General features: G+C 38.7%; 1 protein-coding gene across 1 annotated transcript in view; it reads left to right on the forward strand.

Annotated features, from left to right (window-relative positions):
- LOC117292264 (ubiquitin carboxyl-terminal hydrolase 31-like) overlaps positions 1-20703 on the forward strand; it is a 44395-nt gene that overhangs the window by 9536 nt on the left and 14156 nt on the right. Inside the window, exons 2-4 of the mRNA XM_033774257.1 lie at positions 9225-9557; positions 16398-16636; positions 17097-17208. Of these exons, the coding sequence (XP_033630148.1) occupies positions 9225-9557; positions 16398-16636; positions 17097-17208 (684 nt within the window). The remainder of the gene's footprint in view (positions 1-9224; positions 9558-16397; positions 16637-17096; positions 17209-20703) is intronic.

Below are 20703 nucleotides of genomic sequence, written 5' to 3' on the forward strand. Positions count from 1 at the left end.
ATACCATGGAGGCCATTGCCTCTGTTGCCCGTAGTCTTGGCTTTGGTGCCCCTTCAAAAAGAATGGTCCATTATTATATTATGTTGGTCAGTGGCTCAGTTGAGGCTCAGTAGATATGTCAAGCCCAGGGCTTGAAATATAATTAGTATAAATGTCTACAAAATTGAGAGGTCTTGAATGTATGATCGTACACATCACTGTGATAGGGTAATACAGGTATGATATTCTTCTTACTTGAGTCAGATTCCCGGTTTTTATTGTTTGCCCTTCGGGAAAAATCATGAAGCATTGTTATTAAATGTAAATAGTCTGAAACTGCCTCTGCAGCCGAGCTGCAGCCCTTGTACTCAATCAAATGTTCCTACCTTTTTTCCCAAGGACCAAATATCATGCCAGGTAATAATATAATTGCTGTTCTGAAGTCATTTCATTTCATTTCATTTCAGATACATTTATTTCATGTCAACATCAATCAATACATTGTGATTTATACATTGGTCAGAAAACATATAATAACTTGTACTACTTAATCCAGTAAATGAACAATAAATAGCAAACAGCTTGACGTTAACATGTAGGAAAAAGAAGAAGCAAAAGCTTGTTTTCCCTCTTCCCTAAAGACAAGGACAATTTACACAAAAACGTACACAAATAAACACCAGGGACATGGACACATTAAGCCAGATGAGCTGAAAATTTAGATGCTCATATTTTAAATAAACTCTGTACAATGTACATTACTATTAGATTCTAATTTGCATAGTGGAAGTCAGGCAACTTTAGTCTGATTTCCAATTTGTTTTGCCCTTTAAAAATCAGAGTGTGATTGAATAGCCTGAAATGTCTGTTAAAGGATTTGGGTACTTTTTGTAACACAAAACACGATGTCCACAGATTTACATTAGACTTACATCAATTGAAGATAATGATAGTAGAAAGCTTCCCTGAAAATATTAGTTGCTGAGGTGCTGTAGTTTTTTAGAAATGAGTAAAACAATGTCATGAAAATACGTTTTTACATGCTAAAATAATTTTCGTCTCATGATCAGTGAGACGAAAATTATTTTCATGACATTGTTTTACTCATTTCTCAAAAACTACAGCACCTCAGCATGTAATATTTTCAGGGAAGCTTTCTACTATCATTATCTTCAATCTGTGTAAGTTTAATGTAAATCTGTGGACATTGTGTTTTTTTGTCCCAAAAATAGTACATAGACCCTTTATTAAAGCCTGTACCATGTGTTGTAGGTCAGCCCTTGTAGTCTTAGGACCAAATAGCATGCTTGGGAAGTACAACCATGTGCATAAATCTCTTTTTGAGAAGTGACTTGGTCAATCTGAGAAGAATCAGCGATTCTTCTTTGTCACTGCAAACCTCAGTTAGTAATTATAAAGCTGAAATTGACATCAATTGTACAGTGACGAGTTGTTTGATATTATTATTAACCTAATTGTCATCAAGGATGTACTGACTCAGTCAATGCGTTTACCTTGACATTTCTCACATCTTTTGTCAGACGCTATTTACGTTTTCCATAGTTTGACTGGTGTTGAAAATAACAAATTGTGCGGTTTTAAAGATGCACTGTCAGATTTTTGGCCCAAACATATAAAAATAGATATTTTTGAGTGAATGGAGTATCACCCGCTCTAACGAAAAAAGTTTAACTTTTACTTTTATGGTCAGGAACCATGACAAAAATGTAAAAAGTTTCTTATAAAACACATGAGAATTGGTCACGTGATATATTGTCGGGATCCAGACAAAAACTAATTTTGAGCACTTTATTTCACTGCTACTAATAATTGGCGGACTTTTTCGAGCAATGGCTCAAATGAAAGCTTGTAACTTTCTCGACCCCCATCAAAATACCTATTGAATTTTAAATCCAAATTTTTGGGTCAAATCGGCCAACAATCTGACATAGCATCTTTAAACAACCAATCAAGGTCGGTTCATGTAGCCAGGAGTACATCCGGCATTGCAAATGTTTTAAATTGTTGACGCCCAAATTTACTTGTTTACTTTACATTTATTTCCTTATTCCTTTAAAGGCAGTGGACACTATTGGTAATTACTCAAAATAATTATTAGCATAAAACCTCTCTAGGTATCGAGTAATGGGGAGAGGTTGATAATATAAAGCCCTTTTCACATGGCCAAAATGTAGCGAGGGTCCCTTGCTACAAAATTTACGAGCATGGATTGTTTATTTGTTATCACTATGCAACACTGATTTTGTGAGCTTTCACACTGAAAAGTTAAAAAACTAACAACCCTTGTGCGACATGTGAGTGATACGACGAATTGGTAATCCTGATGACCTTAGTTGGACAAGATAGCACCAACAATAGCATGCGCTGTATGGGCGTTTTCACCTAGGATGTCGTTCAATAAACAAGAGGTTCCTTTCACACGATGATGTAGCCCATGTCCTTGGTCAAAACTTCCGCTAGTGTAAGATTTTGTCGTAGGTCTGGACCTCCGACAAAATGTAGCAATGTTGGACAAGATTTGACAAGGGACCCTGGAAACTCCAAAAATTATTGTCCTTTCACACAAGGTGCATTTTGTAAAATCTTATAACCATGCTAAAATTTAGCAAGGGACCCTTACCTTGCTAAATTGCTCTCGTGTGAAAGGAGCTTAATACACTGTGAGAAACGGCTCCCTCTGAAGTAACATAGTTTTTGAGAAGAAGTAATTTTCTTGAATTTGATTTCGAGACCTCAGATTTATAATTTGAGGTCTCAAAATCAAGCATCTGAAAGCAAACAACTTCGTGTGACAAGGGTGTTTTTTCTTTCATTATTATCTCTCAACTTCGATGACCTATTGAGCTCAAATGTTCACAGGTTTGTTATTTTATGTATGTTGAGATACACCAAATGAGAAGACTAGTCTTTGACAATTACCAAAAGTGTCCAGTGTCTTTAAAAATTTAAATACAGTAAAAAAGAAATAGATGCGCACATTTTAAATTTACATAGCAACATTTAGATACTTCATGTCTGATTATTTGTCGAAAGACCACACAAATTTAGATTTGTACTTTATGTAACATTACGCGTTTCATGTATTTTGGCTGGTAACCTTATTTTGTTATTGCAAACATTGTTTTGTGCTTACATAGCTTCATGTACATGTTCATCCCTGTATGTGTGTACATTGTACTTAGCGTAATGTAGCCTTGACTCAAGGCTGTTGGCGTAGTGTGCCCCGGCCCGGCGCGGCACGATTCGGCAGTCTGCACGCTGTGCATATACGAACAACGTATACAGTACATCAGTACATTGTACAGCGAGAACAGTATGGCGAAGTCGTGAGTACGGGCGTGTCTTTCTACTTTCAACCTTGTACACGTGGATCAAGTACTCAATGTACAGTGTACAGTACAGATGGTACATGTGATGTACAGTACATGTACAGTAAGTGTACATACGCTGTAAACGTTGTATATGCATGTTTTGCGTTATTTGTGTTATGTATGTGGGCATGGATTATGCAGGTTGCGGCTCTGGCTGGAGCGCCTTGATCAAAGCTAAGCTTATTGCTGGTGGATGTACCGTAATTAGGCACTGGACCCAGTTATTTCATAAAGCTTTTTAAGAAGTGTTCTTTCAAAAAAATTTCTAAGCGAAAAATTATCAGGATACCAGTAAAAAAAAATGGTACATTTACACAATATTTTGGCTGGTAACCATATTCTGGTAATCAAAAGTGTGTGCTTAGTCACTCGCTGTGCTTTTTAAGCACCTTTATGATATGAAAATTGTCCCCATCCCTACATGCATTAAACACTGTATCATAGATTGTTACCATGTATTCAATTCAGATACACATTTATATCTAATTCCATTTGTATACGTCTTTGAAAACAATTGACATGCACAAGTGCATGCATTAATTATGTGGTCACAGGGACACTCTATTGTTGAAAGTTTAAAACATAGAAAAGCAAATGTGATGTATAGGCCTACATGCTCATTGCTTTATGCCTGTACAACACAATGTAATGTTGCAAGTTTTATCCACATGTGTAGCAAAGGAGAAAGCTACCTTTTGTATATCTCTAAGACACATCATCAATATCCCATAACAAATCATAAAGGGAAGGTACACATTTGGTAATTACTCAAAACAAATATTAACTTAAAAACTCACTTGGTAACAAGCATTTGAGAGCTGTTGATAGTATAAAACATTGTGGAAAACGACTCACTCTGAAGTAACGTAGTTTTTGAGAAAGAGGTAATTTCTCACTAAAATAATAAAAGACTTCTAGCTAGAAGTATTCCTACTGAAAGCACACAAATTCATCCAACAAGGGTGTTTTTTCTTTCATCATTTTCTCGCAACTTCGAATACCAATTGAGCCCAAATTTTCACAGGCTTGTTATTTTATGGTTGTGATGGGATACATCAAGTGAGAAGAATGGTTGACAATACCAAACGTGTATTAAGCATAGAGCCACATCTGCATTCCCACCCGCAACCCAATCAGGGCAGTCTTTTCAACACCTGCCTATCGATATGGTAATTACCCACCAATCATCAAGCTCAAAACCATTAACCACCCTCCCAGCCTCTCCAATTAAGCATCTCCATGCGCTGGCATTACTATTGCCCCATAAATCTGAATTATGAATGGTAACATCGTGCGCCTCAGCACGTCTTGACAAAATAATGCTTTCCTTCACAGATTTTCATATTTCAATTATGAAAGAGCAGATATATGTTAGGTTGTCATTGTAAGGCAACAGTATATAAGGTGTTGAAAACTTGCTTTTAAAGCATCTCCATGCATTGGCAAATTACCATTGCTCCATAAATCTGAATTATAAATGGTAACACTGCGCGCTTCAGTACGTCTTGTGAAATAATATTTTCCTTTACAGATTTTCATATTTAAATTATGAAAGAGCAGATATTTGTTAGGTTGTCATTGTAAGGCAACAATATCTTAGGTGTTGAAAGCTGGCTTAAAAGGCATGTCTCCATGCACTGGCATTACTATTGCCCAATAAATCTGAATTATGAATGGTAGCGCTGCGCTAGGTTACGTCTTGTGAAATAATGTTTTCCTTCACAGATTTTCAGATTTCAATTATGAAAGAGCAGATATTTTGTAGTTGTCATTGTAGGGCAATATACATGTAAGGTGTTGAAAACTTGCTTTTAAAGCATCTTCATGCACTGGCATTCCATTGCTCCATAAATCTGAATTATGAATGGTAAATGCTTTGCTTCAGTACATCTTGACTTTCATGTTTTTAATTATGAAAGAGCATACAGTTTTAGGTGATGTTTTGTAAGGCAACAACATGTAAGGTGTTAAAAACTTGCTTCGAAAAGAAGTTATGTTTGAGGCTTTGAGAAAGCTAGGGTCAAACAACAGGTCATTTATTACCATGGTTCTGAGAAGAAGCTAGGGTCAAACAACAGGCCATTTATTACCATGGTTCTGAGAAGAAGCTAGGGTCAAACAACAGGCCATTTATTACCATGGTTCTGAGAAGAATTGGTGGTTCATCTCGGAACCACCACTTCTCAAAAGAGAATTCTGCACAGGTGTCATTGCAAACCTTTGTCGATAATTGGGGGGTTTTCGCATCAGCTTTTTGTGTAGTCCCCTATTCATTGCAGGTATTTTGTGTGCAACCATAATGGCATATATACACCATTACATTAATATTTGGGTTGTATTGTACTCATCAGGGCTAAGCGCTCGTTACTCAGTAATTTCCCACATCATGCGGAAACAAATCCAAAGCCATGCTACTCAGGTGGGATTTGAACCCATGCCCCTATCTAAAGCAAAAATTTCAACCACTAGACCACCGATTAGGCCATATTATATCGCAAAAGGCCCGTTTGAATTGTGTACACGTAGCTAGTTGCAATTGCTGCAAACAATTTACATTCGTAAGGCATTGAATCAGAAAGGAATTCACTTGAAACTAACGAACATATTTTACATACAGTATGAATTGAAACATTTACCATTATATATTTATATATAATGGTTTTGCTCGATGGTTTTTCATTTTATGATGAGGACCAGACGTAATTTCTTTTAAATGACATCGGATAGTGGATACTAAATCCAAAACTCATTTGAAATGATGTAACGATTTTGTTGGGCTTTCATAAAAACTGCCTAATGACGCGTACAGAGAATGCTGGGACAAAAGTAACAGTGCCATGCTTTCGAAGCATGTTTTGCTACATGAAATACGTTAGTACAGTCATACATTTAGACAGCAACATAATGTAGTGCACTAAGGCCATGTTTAAAAAAGTGAAAAAATATTATCCCCAACGATATTTTATTGTGACTCCAATGACGAATTGAGCTCAAACGTTCACAGGAATTGTTATTTAAAATACATTTAAAGTATGGATCCTGGTTTTGTGACACTAACCAATATTGTCCCTGGTCTGTAGTACCTCGGCAACCTCTGTCTCTCATTGTTCTTGGTATCAAGTTTCTAGAACTTAGTCTTTTTTACTTTGTATTTGCATAGATGTTCCCATTTGAGTGTGAATACTTACATTAACGAAATCTTTTACATAATTAATCAGCGCCACAGCAATTTGCAATACCGTACCAAGATCTTTACAAAAGGATATAACCATGACGTCAATGAATACAACACAAACATCAGCGTTAACAACAACAGTAACAACCACAACAACAGTTCCCTGACAAAAGAATTTTCAACAACACCATTATTCCTCTTGGGTTTTGTCGGCCGCCTTCTTTCAAGCCACGACAAACACCCACAACAAAACACCCATTGAATCTTGCACTTGTCTTCTCCAGGAAATCACCTCACCCCCATCCCCCCCCCCCCCTCACCCTCCATTTGTCGTTTTCCGTTCTCCTCTTCCGTGATAACCTAGTCCCCCGCTCCCCTGAAGAAGAGAAAAAACAATCAGTATTTCCATGACGACCTAGACGAGGACGTAGGTTCTCTATGGAATTAACATTTAATCTCTACAGAAAATCAGGGTAATTTTTTTATTTTTTTTTCTCCCTCACCCCCCCTGAAGATATCAAAGATGCTTTTGAGATTGAATTTTGGATATTAAAGATGCTTCACCCATCCAAAGAAAATTATACTTTGTTTTGTCATTCATCTGCAAGCAGTGAGCAGAGTCTTATCACACACAACAAAATTGAGTGAAAAATTCAGTGGAAGAGAAAAAGGAACATCTAAGACATGCTGTGCTTGTTCATCAGGCCTTGAATTCCATCTTAGAGAGGGCAAGGCCATTTTTATTCTTAAAAGGGCACTTTTATTGGAAAAACTCCGGGAGACTTTTGAAGGGGCATATGTCTCCGTGAAATTCCAGACCCGGTTCTTACTGTTTAGCCCTTGAAATTACCGACGACACCAACCGCCGTCGGTGCCCCATGCCATTGCCGCTATACTCTCCAAATCACAGACAATTCACAGCAATAAGCCTTTTTGAGGTATGCGGCCACTATAGGAGTGCACTGTTTGGTTTGGGTGTTTACAGACAGGTTTACCCAAACCCAATAGTGTCATGAACGTGTTCACCATATATCTCAAAATGGCTTATAAATACATTGCCGTGCTTCTTCTTCAAACTGCCATTGGTTGGCTTTTTGTAAAATTGTAAGATGCATACTAAAAGTCTGGTTGTATGGTTACATATTTGGGGCTCAGATAATCGTAAAAAAAATTCAATCAAATTAGGCTTATCACAACTGGTTAATAGTTAAACGCAAACGAATTCCGAAATCCATTTCCAAATTTTCGCTAATGGTTAAAAGAGGAGACCTTACTTTAATAATATGTAATGTAATCAGTCAATATACGAATACTGTAAAAATCTATTAGTATCCCCCATCCTACCCACAGACGTTGAGCGTCGTGTGTAATTTGATCCTTGGCGAAGTGGCCTTAGGATAAGTATTTAAAATACAAACAGACAAGTTGAATGTTACAGTTTGGTCTTTATTTTTATGCTTTCTCCCTGAAGGGTATAAATGAAACGAAAATGTGACATCGCCTTAGAAACCTTGCAGAGTTGTGGCCTTTAAAGATCTAGTCGTCAGTCCTTTATCTTCTTATTGATAATAACAAGTTGTTATTGTATACAAAATCATATACAAATGTTTGTACATAATAATTTTGAAGAATATGATTGGAAATTGTATTTATACTCGCTATGGAATATTGTCATTTGTTGTCTTTTGATAAAATAATTGTTGAGTGTGCACAACATAGTTGCGAAACGTCGCCTCCCCTCCTCACCTTCTCTCTTTCGTTCTGCAACTAAACAAAGCATGCTCTTTACAATCATGAGTGCCCTGGTCATTGGACCAATAACATTCCTGCCATCTTTCTCAGCTCCCTGGGGAGTATACCGCCAGGAGCTATAGAGGGTGCGTTCATTTAGCTTCCCTGGGTCGACCCGTTCTGCCCCCGGTGCATGACGTCACTACGAGAATGGTGTGTGATCATTCGTTAAGCTCTTGTCAGGGGCTCACCTGAGTGAGCACCTCGGGGTAGACCCAGGGAAGCTAATCGAACGCACCCAGTGTAGTGGCACTTCAAAGGCTATACCAAACACACAGTATCAACCTCTTGCCTTACATTTACCCATTAATATCCCCAGGTGAAGACTAAAGAGAAGCAATAATTGTAAAGCATCTTGCTCAAGGACTCAAGTGTCATGACCGGGACTTGAACCCATGCCCTAATGACTTAAACACCAGAACTTGAGTCTGACGCCCGAGACTGCTCGGTCATGACACCCTACAAAGTGCCGTGATCTCTTCTATCAGGGCTAAAGTTTTGCGGGAAAACCACAAGACGGGAGGACTTGTAGCTCAGAATCTTTCGCTTATGTGACCAGAATCAAATTGAGAAGAGAGTAGAATCAAAGTGAGAACACGAAACTATTTTGTTTAAACAAAACACGAAAGAGAAGATTGATCTCTTCTGTTTAATGGGTTATACTCTGTCGAATTGAAAGATACTTGTGAGCCTCAGACTCAACACTTTTTTGTTTTGAGACAAAGATGTTGAATTGAAGATGACCAGACTTGTCCTGTCTTGAATTTCTTTTAAGTGCACTTTAGAAGAGCACTCTTTCAACCCCATTCCTCTAAAACTCCCCTTATGGTTAAGGATCTTGAAAACAAAACCGTTCTTGAATTTATAATATTTGTTTCCTTCCGCAGAATCGTCACAACAAGAACGATGAGCTGTTAGCGGCAGAGATGTTGGCAAATCACATGCGTCGAAACAACAGCTTCATCCATGATCTGTTCCAGGCGCAGTTCCGGTCGTCGCTGACCTGCCCCCACTGTGGTCGTCAGAGTAATACCTTTGACCCCTTCGTGTGTGTGTCCTTGCCCATCCCGCAGCGCATGACAAGGGTCATGGCCGTCGCTGTCGTCTACATGGATCGAGAGCCACGAGTGGTCAGGGTTGGTGTTGTCATGGACATCAATGCATCAGTTGCCGATTTGAGGTCGGAAGTGTCTAGGCAGTGCAGTATGGCTGTAACGAGGGTAAGTTCAGTAGTGCACTAACCAAGGGCTCCAGATAAGTTATAACCACTGGACCACTAGCCAGAGTCTAGTACTCCTACCATTGGACCACTGGCCAGAGACTACTAATTTTACCACTGGACCACTAGCCAGAGTCTAGTACTCCTACCATTGGACCACTGGCCAGAGTCTAGCTCTAGTAATTTTACCACTGGACCACTGGCCAGAGTCTAGTACTCCTACCATTGGACCACTGGCCAGAGTCTAGCTCTAGTAATTTTACCACTGGACCACTGGCCAGAGTCTAGTACTCCTACCATTGGACCACTGGCCAGAGTCTAGCTCTAGTAATTTTACCACTGGACCACTGGCCAGAGTCTAGTACTCCTACCATTGGACCACTGGCCAGAGTCTAGCTCTAGTAATTTTACCACTGGACCACTAGCCAGAGTCTAGTACTCCTACCATTGGACCACTGGCCAGAGACTAGTAATTTTACCACTGGACCGCTGGCTAGAGTACTCCTATCATTGGACCACTAGCCAGAGACTAGTCATTTGACCACTGGACCACTGACCAGAGTCTATTACTCCTACCATTGGACCACTGGCCAGAAGGGTCTAGTAATTTTACCACTGGCCCAGTGGGAGTCTAGTCCTCCTACCATTTGACCACTGGTCTAGTAATTTTAACACTTGACACTGGCCTGAGACTAGTAAAAGTCTAGCTTGCAGCGTTCGACCTTAACGCAGGTCCGTTGGCCAAGTGCCAGTAGAAATCGCGGCGGACCAGCTGAAACACCTTGCCAACTGGTCCGGCTGACAAGTCAAAAATATCGGCAGCGGTACTACAGAACTATGACTATTTTTTTAACGTTTTTCAGGCTCGAATTAAACGTAAGACATTCACTCAAGGTTTGGATAAAACGTAGAAAAATCACTCGAAGTGCCGATGAACGCTGGCAAACTTCCGACGATCACGCGTATACATGTACACACACAGCGCAAAATCCCATCATGCAACGCAAATGCTTGTAGTCTTCATATGAGTTCACGTGTGGCAAAAAGTGTAAGAAATATTGAACGCTAGAGGGCGTTTCAGAATATTCGATAGCGTGGGAATAGACGCCCTCTATTGGTGAAAGTAAGAGATAGCTTACAAAACTAGCTTCAATCGCCTTGACAGAAGACCACAAAGCAAAACACATTCTGTCAGCAGCATGGTCGTCGTCAACGGAGCAGATGTCCGTGTGGGAATAAGACTAAGGCCGTGTCCGAAACGGCGACTTCGTCTACAGCTACGGCTAGATCGCGCGCGTCTGCCTATTCTTCAACACTGGCCAGAGACGCGCTGATCTAGACGTAGCTGTAGCCGAAGTCGTCGTTTCGGACACGGCCTAAGAGTCGAACGTGTTTACGAAAAACGAGCGAGACGGTGAGGCTTCATTCAACAAAAATTACCAAGTTAGGATATTCTTGATGAGCAAAAAGTAGTATTTAGTTGTGTTTAGTAAGGTTCTTCCGTCCTGATTTTGCGTAATTTTGTTGTTATTTGGGGCTTGTTTTTTTTTTGCGGGCGATTGGTGGGCGATCTAGTTTATTGTTCCAATCCATGGTTTTATTGGTCACATATAATGCGCGGTTGTTTGGTTTTTTTGCGGGTTGATTTCAAGAAAGACTTGGGTTCTAGAATGCAATCATGTGTTAAAGCCATTGGACCCTTTCGGTACAGAAAAAAAAAAAAAAGTTCACAGATTTACAAATAATTTACAGGGTTTACAGAAGGTAATGGTGAAAGACTTCTCTTGAAATATTAGTCCATGAAATGCTTTACTTTTTGAGAAAACGGTAAAACAATATAAATTCTCGTTAACGAGAATTACGGATTTGTTATAAACACATGTCATGACACGGCGAAACGCGCGAAAACAGGAGTGGGTTTTCCCGTTATTTTCTCCCGACTCCGATGTCCGATTGAGCCTAAATTTCCACAGGATTGTTATTTTATATATAAGTTGTGATACACGAAGTGTGGGACTTGGACAATACTGTTTACCGAAAGGGTCCAATGGCTTTAAGGCGCAGTTGTTTTTGCTGCTTTTAAAAACGTTTTTTAAATGAAAATTTTGTTCACAAAACAGACGCCGGCACCGACCATTCCATACACATAAATGAAAAAAATACCTTAAAACACATATGCTTCTTCATGGATGTTGCATTTGCAACTATTTTGATGTCTACTTTTTTGTTGGGTGTTTTTCTGGACGAAAGTGGGAAGATTTTGGGAACTTCGGTACCGTGTAATGTTTATGAATACTTATTAAAACTACAATAACAGGCAATGCTTATACATAATAAAATAACTTGAGCCGTCACACGTAACCCTCCCCAATACATTAAAAGTTAATGATATTTTAACAGTCGGTTTTAAAGTGGATTTTTGTTTAGTAAAAACTTTTTCTTCTTTTTTTAATAAAAAAGATGTTCTTACTAATACTATAGGAATACTTCGGTGTCGAGTGCTTACAATAAACCGTGGACTTAAAAACTACCTAAATAAACCATACTAAATTTTCCAATTTGCTCTGACAAATAATTTGACGTGTTTTTAAATTAATTTTAATAACATTATTGTTTTTACATTTTTAAAGAAAAAATACTCTCAAATTAATGAGCCCCTTACGAACACAATAACTTGGTACACATAAATAGAGTATAACTTCCAGTGCAGTCAAGTTGACGTTGCAATTCATGTTGAATTTTGAAATAGCAACGATCGGAAATCAAGTAGTTGGTATACAACAGTATACCATGGAGGAATGAGTATACTGTTAGTTTAAAAAAAATTTATAAAAAGACTGACGGACCAGTCAAAAACCTGGCGGACCAGTGAAAAATCAAGCCAGCTGGTCCTGCTGGCCAGTTGAAAAAAAAGTTAAGGGCAACCCCTGGCTTGAGATCCCCCCCCCACCCCACTTGCACTTACAAGCTTTACTATGACTGATTAGAACCTAGAGTTCCTAATAAACCTGATGCTTTAATTCAATCCCGTATCCAATATGTTCTTCAAGGATGTTTTCAAATTGCAAGATATACTTCAAGGATCCCAATAATTGATCCTCCTGAAACTCTATCTCCCTTGAGTGATTTACTGGGGTCTTCCCTCACTCTAACAAAATCCAACACCTTATGGTTACTGAATACCCAAACTGTTGGACTCTGATTAAAGGAACACATTGCCTTGGATCGGTCGAGTTGGTCTTTGAAAAGCATTTGATAGGCCTACCGTTTGTTATAAAATGCATATGATTAGAAAGATATTTTAAAAGTAGAATTGGTGATCCACACAATTATCACTCGAAATTGTGTGGTTTTCCTTTTACCTCGTCGACTAACACGGTCGGTCATTTATGGGAGTCAAATTTGACTCCCATAAATGGCCGACCGTGTTAAGTCGCAAAGTAAAAGGAAAACCATGCAATTGCAGGGCAAATTTGTGTGAATCATTGTATTCTACTTTTAAATCATCTTTTTAACCATGCATCTTATAACAAATGGTTACAAACACTTTTCAAAGACCAACTCCACCGATCCAAGGCAACGTGTTCCTTTAAGGTGGTACACACCTGATCCCATGTCAAGCTTTAGGGCCTATCAGTTTATTAGTACAGTCCTCGTTCAAACACAGTAAGATCACGACTGGACAAGGCCAGTGGTCTTCTCTTGGGTTTTTAAAATAACAGTATTACCTCAGCATCTTTATGGAAAATGTTGACAATGAATCTGAAATATCTTTAAATTCTGTTGAGTATCGAAGTAGCATGACTTATGAAACAGATATTTAGTGCTAGTTCAACTCATTTTGAACCTGGTCTTGCTGACTTTCCTCAACAAATTGTTGAGCCCTGAGGGCTGTGAGAAAAATCTGGGGGGACTTATGGAAATGCAATATTGGGGACTGGCTAATGAAAGAACTATTTGAAAGACAAACCAGGCTCTGTAAAATGGGTAAATAAAATCTCTTCAAAACCATGTCAACCCTAACTAAAATGGCAAACGATACGCCTGCCTTGTTGCTCTTCAAGGCTTTTTTCCTCTCCCCCTCCTCCCCTTTCATCCTCCTCCCCTCTCCATCCTCCCCATCCCTCCTCTGTCTTCTCCATCTTGATAATAAGGAGCCAATTTCATCTTGACTGAATGAACTGAACTCCATCGTTAGGATCAGGAAGTGACCTTTATGTATAAGCAGTGCGGGGCATTGAGGATTTTAGCACTCTAGCTCCAGGTCAGAGGGGGGGGGGGGGGGGAGGGGGACTGTCATCTGAATATCATTTACATCAGGTTGGGAGGGGGGGGGGGTGTACGGGAGGCCGAAATCACATTGTGGAAATATTCCAACCACCTGCTTTGCTATCCATTATTCATGCCGCAGGGTACACATGCATACATTGAATGTACCATCAGGGAAGTTGAAAAGCTAGAGAATGTTTCCGATACGTTGTTTTGTGCTCTTGACAATTTTAAAGGGTATTTTTTTTTTTGTAAGGTCGGTGGATCTTTTTCTGTTTACATGTACATGTACAGAGGAATCTTTCCAAGTATGATTCTCCGTTTATGACACGCCAAGTCTTTCAGAAATATTCGGCATGCACCATAATGGCTGAGGTAGTTGGTGAAATTAGACTAATACATTTATGTACATTGACTTCTTTAAACTAACATTGTTACATTGTACATTGCTTCCTTGTTTTGATAACTGATTGATTAAATAATGATACTGTACATTGGAAGGTACATGTAGGTCTCAAATTTGAAGAAGATTCCACTCGGACACAGGTTATTGTAGTCTTTCACTGGATCAAAAATCACAAGACCAAAACATGACTTTCTTTACTCTTTGTATAGGCCTACATCAACTTTAAAGAGGATGCTTAGACTTGGAAAGAGTTTAAAAGTGATACAAAGGGTGTTCATTGGACACTGTTAGCTATTCGTATCACTACTCCGACAGTTTCTTTCACTATTCCATTTTCATGGAATATGGATGCTTAGGGACACTGTTCCTCATGTGTTTTAGCATATTGCCAGCGGACCAACTGACAGGATAGAGCAGCATGGCTCAAAATGTTGGCAAAACGCCGCAAGTTTTACTGGACCAGAAGTTGTTTTACAACTCCAGACGATTAACGAGATGAACTTTAACATTTATTTAATGAGCGATAGAGAAGTTTTATCTCTTTGATCGTAAGGGCAAAGTATACATAAATACTTTGATAGTCAACACACATGTAATAAGAGACTTTGGAACGCTAGGTGGCAGCAGACTCACCAGGTAAATGTCTATTGTTTACATAGTTCTGAGCATGCGCACATTACTAAGACCATTGGATTTTACCTGGTAAGTCTGCTGCCACCAAGCGTCCCGAAAGTCCCCCATTGAATGATTTTTACCAGACTCAAAGTCAACATTTGAAATAAATAAATTTAGGTAAAATTAGTCACACAAGACGGCCAGACTTGCTCAGTCGTGACTTTACTGGCCCAACGCTAACATCACTGGCCTCAGGTCCGCAGTGTAAAATCCTAGCCCCAAAGCTTTAGCTTTGCGGATAAATTAATTAATGAAACAAGAGCACTAACAAGATTACTTCCAAGGCAAATAATGATGCCGCTAAACCGCTTCACAATTTCCTAAAGCTTATTGCGAGTTAAATCTTTCGGGCTCAAATTTCAGAAATAACTTCAAGACAGCAAGGCCTGCTTCTCTGTAAAACTGAAGTATTTTATAACACAACATTTCTTTATGTTTTATTTTTCTATTTTCAAATCCCCCACTTGCTGACCATTTGTATGTTTTTAGGAGGAGGTTTGGTCTTTTATTGTGCACTTACTTTGATTGTCATTATATAATGTAATGGTGTTTTCCAGCATGTCACTTTCATTGCGTACACTCTCAACTTTTACCCAAAAAAAACCAAATTAAAACTTGTTTTCTAAATGAATACTAAGATATTGATGTAAGTTTTGTATATGTAGAAATAGTAACAGCTTAATTTTCTGTCTTACACCTGTTAGTTTTGCCCTGTATGTTTAATGTCTATCTGTTTTTTTGTTTGTCTGTCTGATCATAGGCTGGGGAACAAAAGCTGTGCTTCTCCCCGGACCTAGATGTTGCCTTGTTTAAAGTTTGAACTTTTAATCTCTTTTGTATTGACAATAATTTTGACCAAATTACTCTATATTATACACCACTTGCAACATTGAATAAACGTATCTATCTACTTTCTATCTATCTATCTATCTACATGTACATGTATTTGATTAATTTTATGTTTCAGTGCTTAGAATAGGCATAATGTGAGAGTTCCTCTTTTCAGCTGATTTCCTCTGTTTGGGGGTTTTAATTTTCCTCTTTTTTTCTTCACTTTCTGTGTAAGAAAGTATAGGAATATTGTGGATTCCTCTTTTTTTTCTTGCCCGGTTTTCTCTTTTCCTCTTCTTTCATGGATAGTTACTCACATGCTCGTTACAAACCCTGTGTTTAGCGCTGTATAAATTCATGCTATTATTATTATTAGAAACTTCCTCAGCAATTGTCCACATAATTTATTGGTAATTTATAGTTTTGATGCAATAAACCACTCGACCGTGACAAGCCAGCCAGTAATGTTGTAAGTTTACTGTCCTTAATGTTTTTACTTTCGTTTGATTCGTTTGTTTTAGTGTTTAAGGAGAAGATTTGGTCTAGACACTTCACCAGCAAATTTCCATATATATGTAGTTTATTGTTTATTTATGATTCCGATGCAAAAACCACTCAACCAAGACATGTTTCTTGTTTTTGTGTGATTCCTTTATTCAGATTGTCCTGACAGAGGTGTATTTTGATGGATTCTACCGCTCCTACCACGACAGTCTCCCCCTGTCTGAGATCCGTGAGAGCGATAGCATCTATGCCATCGAGACTCCGCACAGCTCCCAGGCTCTGGCCAGCACCACGCAGATGCAGGACTTCCTTCATGTCCACTGCAACCGACCTGTCCGAGAGGTCGTTACCATGGTGATCATCAACCAACAGGGATTGGGGAAGACTGGCAGAAGGTATGTACACAGTTGTTCTCACTGTTTTTTGCCTGGAATTTCAAGGAGGCCTCTGTTGTAACTGGGATTGGCCTTGGTGCCCTTTCAAAAGCTTTCCATAGAATTAAAGATTTACAAATGGAAAATGCCCTTCGCAAAACGATAATGGCTCTGCCCACTCTTCTCAATTCCCCCTTGGTTAAAGTTTTATCAATATTATCTCCGCTTCTACACATTTAGCACAGCTAAAATTACCTCTTTAATAGATGTTAGTTTTGCATTTGGAACAATAAATATAAATTTATTTTGTACCCTTACACTGGTATGTATTCAGCACTTTGACTCAGCACTTTCCTGAGTTCTGTGAAAACAAGTAGCCTCCATTAAAATAAAATGAAAAGTGTAATAAAATGCTCTCACTAATTCAATAATAATGTAATAAAATGCTCTCACTAATTCAATAATCATGTTTATTCATTAGGTTTGGCCATCCAATAGCAATCGAGGTCGATCGAAGTATAACCAATCAGCAGCTGAGAATCGTCATCCTGAAAGCCATGGGATGTAGCCATGTGGACCAAGTTCTTTCAAAGGTACATACATGTTTAGAATCTCCAGGTATCCATGAGAACCGTTGAAGGGAATGGTAAAATCAATGCCCAATTCGGAATTCCCCAGACTGCAACCATTGTTGCTATGTCACATGGTTTGGGGCAAACTTTTGCATTGTAACCTTTGGGTTGGCTAAGACTGGTATTCTTGTACCATACATTTCTTTGAGAATTGTGTACGGGTGTTTGTTGACGTCACTAAAAACTTTTATGTTCAATCACATATATTCTTTTAAAAGTGACCATCACCAAGTTGAGTCTTCAGCATTTTAAGTTTTGATTTTTTTTTTTTATATATTTATATATATTTTTTATTATTATTTTTGTATAATGTACATACAGCCTGTCAAATGTTCGCTTTAAAGTGGATATTGAAATGTCCGCTTTGAAAGTGGATATCCGTTTTTTTAATTTGTTTATATTTCCCCCCCCCCCTTATATGCCTAATAAGCTTGGCAACAATAATGTACAACTACAATAATGTGAGATAAGCCTAGTTACTGGATTAATAGGGTGCCCCAATTCGACCAGCGTAAATGTAGTATTTCTTTTTCAAAGGGGTCCACTCACAGGCCTGGTACACAGCAGTTTTTTTTTTAATTGAGTGTATACAATCTTTTCTTGTATTTTCTTTATAACATGACACTGATTCAATTCAACTCAATACATTTATTTGCATCCTGAGCAGTGCACAATAGAATGCAAAAGACAATATTGTGGAGGAAGGATCTTATTAAGCCAACACTTGTAGTGGAGTACCTTTAGAAGAGAAAACAAAAGAATAAATTAACTTATTAACTAATTAACTTAGGAATTAAAGGATTCGGGTACTTTTTCAAAATGTCCACAGATTTACATTAAACTTACAAGGTTTGAAGATAATGATAGTGGAAAGCTTCCCTTCAAATATTATTTACTAAGGTTGTGTAGTTTTTGAGAAATGAGTAAAACAAGTCACAAAATAATTTTGGTCTCATGAGACCAAAATTATTTTAGCATGTAAATTCCTCTTAACCAGTTATGATATTATACCAAAACCATAGCATAACTGGTCAATACGTTTTTACATGCTAAAACTGAGACAAAAATTATTACTTTTACTCATTTCTCAAAAACTACAGCACCTCAGTAAGTAAAATTTCAAGGGAAGCTTTCTACTATCATAATCTTCAAACTGTGTAAGTGTAATGTAAATCTGTGGACATTGTGTTTTTTTGTTAGGAAAAAGTACATATATACCCTTTAAAGCCATTGGACCCTTTCGGTACAGAAAAAAGTTCACAGTTTTACAAATGATTTACAGGGTTTACAGAAGGTAATGGTGAAGGACTTCTCTTGAAATATTAGTCCATGAAATGCTTTACTTTTTGAGAAAACAGTAAAACAATATAAATTCTCGTTAGCGAGAATTACGGATTTATTTTAAACACATGTCATGACACGGCGAAACGCGCGGAAACAAGAGTGGGTTTTCCCGTTATTTTTTCCCGACTCCGATGACCGATTGAGCCTAAATTTTCACAGGTTTGTTATTTTATATATAAGTTGTGATACACGGAGTGCGGGACTTGGACAATACTGTTTACCGAAAGTGTATAATGGCTTTAAGGGACAATACAAGGATAGACATGGGGACAAATGGTCTGACCCCCCCCCCCCCCCCCAAAAAAAAAAAAAAAAAAAATTAAGATAAGTGATTACTAAAAATCTGCAAGGGAGGAATCAATTCGTGAGAATAAACTAAATGGATAGAATTATGCTGTCGGGAGATCTATAAGATACTCTTTACTCTTTGAAAGAGCGACAGTGTGACAAACACTTGTCTTCTTTCTTACCCTACTCCACTCCCATCCATTCAGTCAAAAATCCCATCACATTGAGAGTCAGTCACACGGACAGTGTATACTTGGGAAACTGGTACGTGTATTCGCATTGTCACCGTGAAGCCCTCTTGATGGATTGACCTCTATAACGGCCAGTGGGCATGCAACATCAGCACACATCCATGTTGATATATTCCTGTCTCTGTTATCTTTAAAAAAAGATCGCCAATAGTTTGTCTCCCCACTCTGCACTGGAAAATATTGACGTTGTCTAAAAACAACCACAAGGGTTGAGGAATTGTTTCTTGGCAGGAGCCTAGGAGTCTAGAATATGTATGGTCTGCCGTTCTTTCGAACCAATGTACCCAAAGTGAGGTTGGGAGAGGAGTTAGTCATTCTAGACAACCCCCCCCCCCCCTTCTACTTCGGAAAATATTGATGTTGTCTAAAAACCCAAGGGAGGAGAAATCGTTTCTTTGGCCGCAGTCTATGAGTCTAGGAAAACATCCCCAAGTAAATGTACATTATCGGTAGCGGCCACTTAAGGACTGAATTGACTCTTTTGGCATTGCTCGCATTGCATGGATACCGTCTCTCCGAGACTCTCTGTGAGGATTCATGTCCAAGTTTACGGTTACCAACCAAAGACTCGGTTACTTTGTCATGCATACAGGAGAAACAAAGATTTTCTTACAATCTTGTTTGTACTGCGGCTAGCCGGTAGTGGCTAGTGGGGGGGGGGGGTGTATGCGTGTCTGCACTCATCGCCAGGATTCATGTTCAAGTTTGCGGTTACCAACCAAAGACTGTCAATTACTTTGTCATGTACCTACATGTATAAAGGAGAACCACACATCGTCTCATAATGTATAGCGTCTTGTTTTCTTGTTTGAACTGTGGCTTATCAGCGATGCTTAGCCAAGTGTATGCATGTCTGCACTCGTCGCCAGTATTCCAGTTCAAGTTACGGTTACCAACCAAAGTCTGACAATTACTTTGTCATGTATAAAGGAGAAGCACTAATTGTCTTCTAATGTACTGCATTTCATTTTCTCATTTTTACTGTGGCTAACTGGCAGTGGCTAGCCAAGTAGAGGGGGTGGCTTTTTGTGATGTGTGTCTGCACTCATCGCCAGGATTCATGTTCAAGTTGTGGGTTACCAACTAAAGACTGTCAATCACTTTGTCATGCATACAGGAGAGGCACAAAACTTCCTGCAATGTATTGGGTCTTGTTTTTCATATTTTTACTGCGGCTAGCCGGCAGTGGCTAGCAAGGGGGGGGGCTGGCTTTTTGTGTATGTGTGTCTGCACTCATCGCCAGTATTCATGATCAAGATTACGGTTACCAACCAAAGACTGTCAATTACTTTGTCATGTATGAAAGAGAAGCACAAATTGTGTTATATTGTACTGCATCTTATTTACCTGTTTGTAATGCGGCTAGCCGGCAGTTGGTAAACAAGGGGGTGGGGTGGCTTGTGTATGCATGTCTGCTCTCATCGCCAGCGCCAGACTAGATTAATATTTACAGGTTGATCCATAGGGACGTGGGGGTAGGGAACCAGATCTGCCACAATGGCAAAACAAGCAAGGGAAAATGATTTTAAAATGTACTTTCCAGTCTCCCAGGTTGAAATTTGATTCTGTGTAA

Source organism: Asterias rubens, chromosome 7 (genome assembly GCF_902459465.1).
Source record: "Asterias rubens chromosome 7, eAstRub1.3, whole genome shotgun sequence".
Classification (NCBI taxonomy): Eukaryota; Metazoa; Echinodermata; class Asteroidea; order Forcipulatida; family Asteriidae; genus Asterias; species Asterias rubens.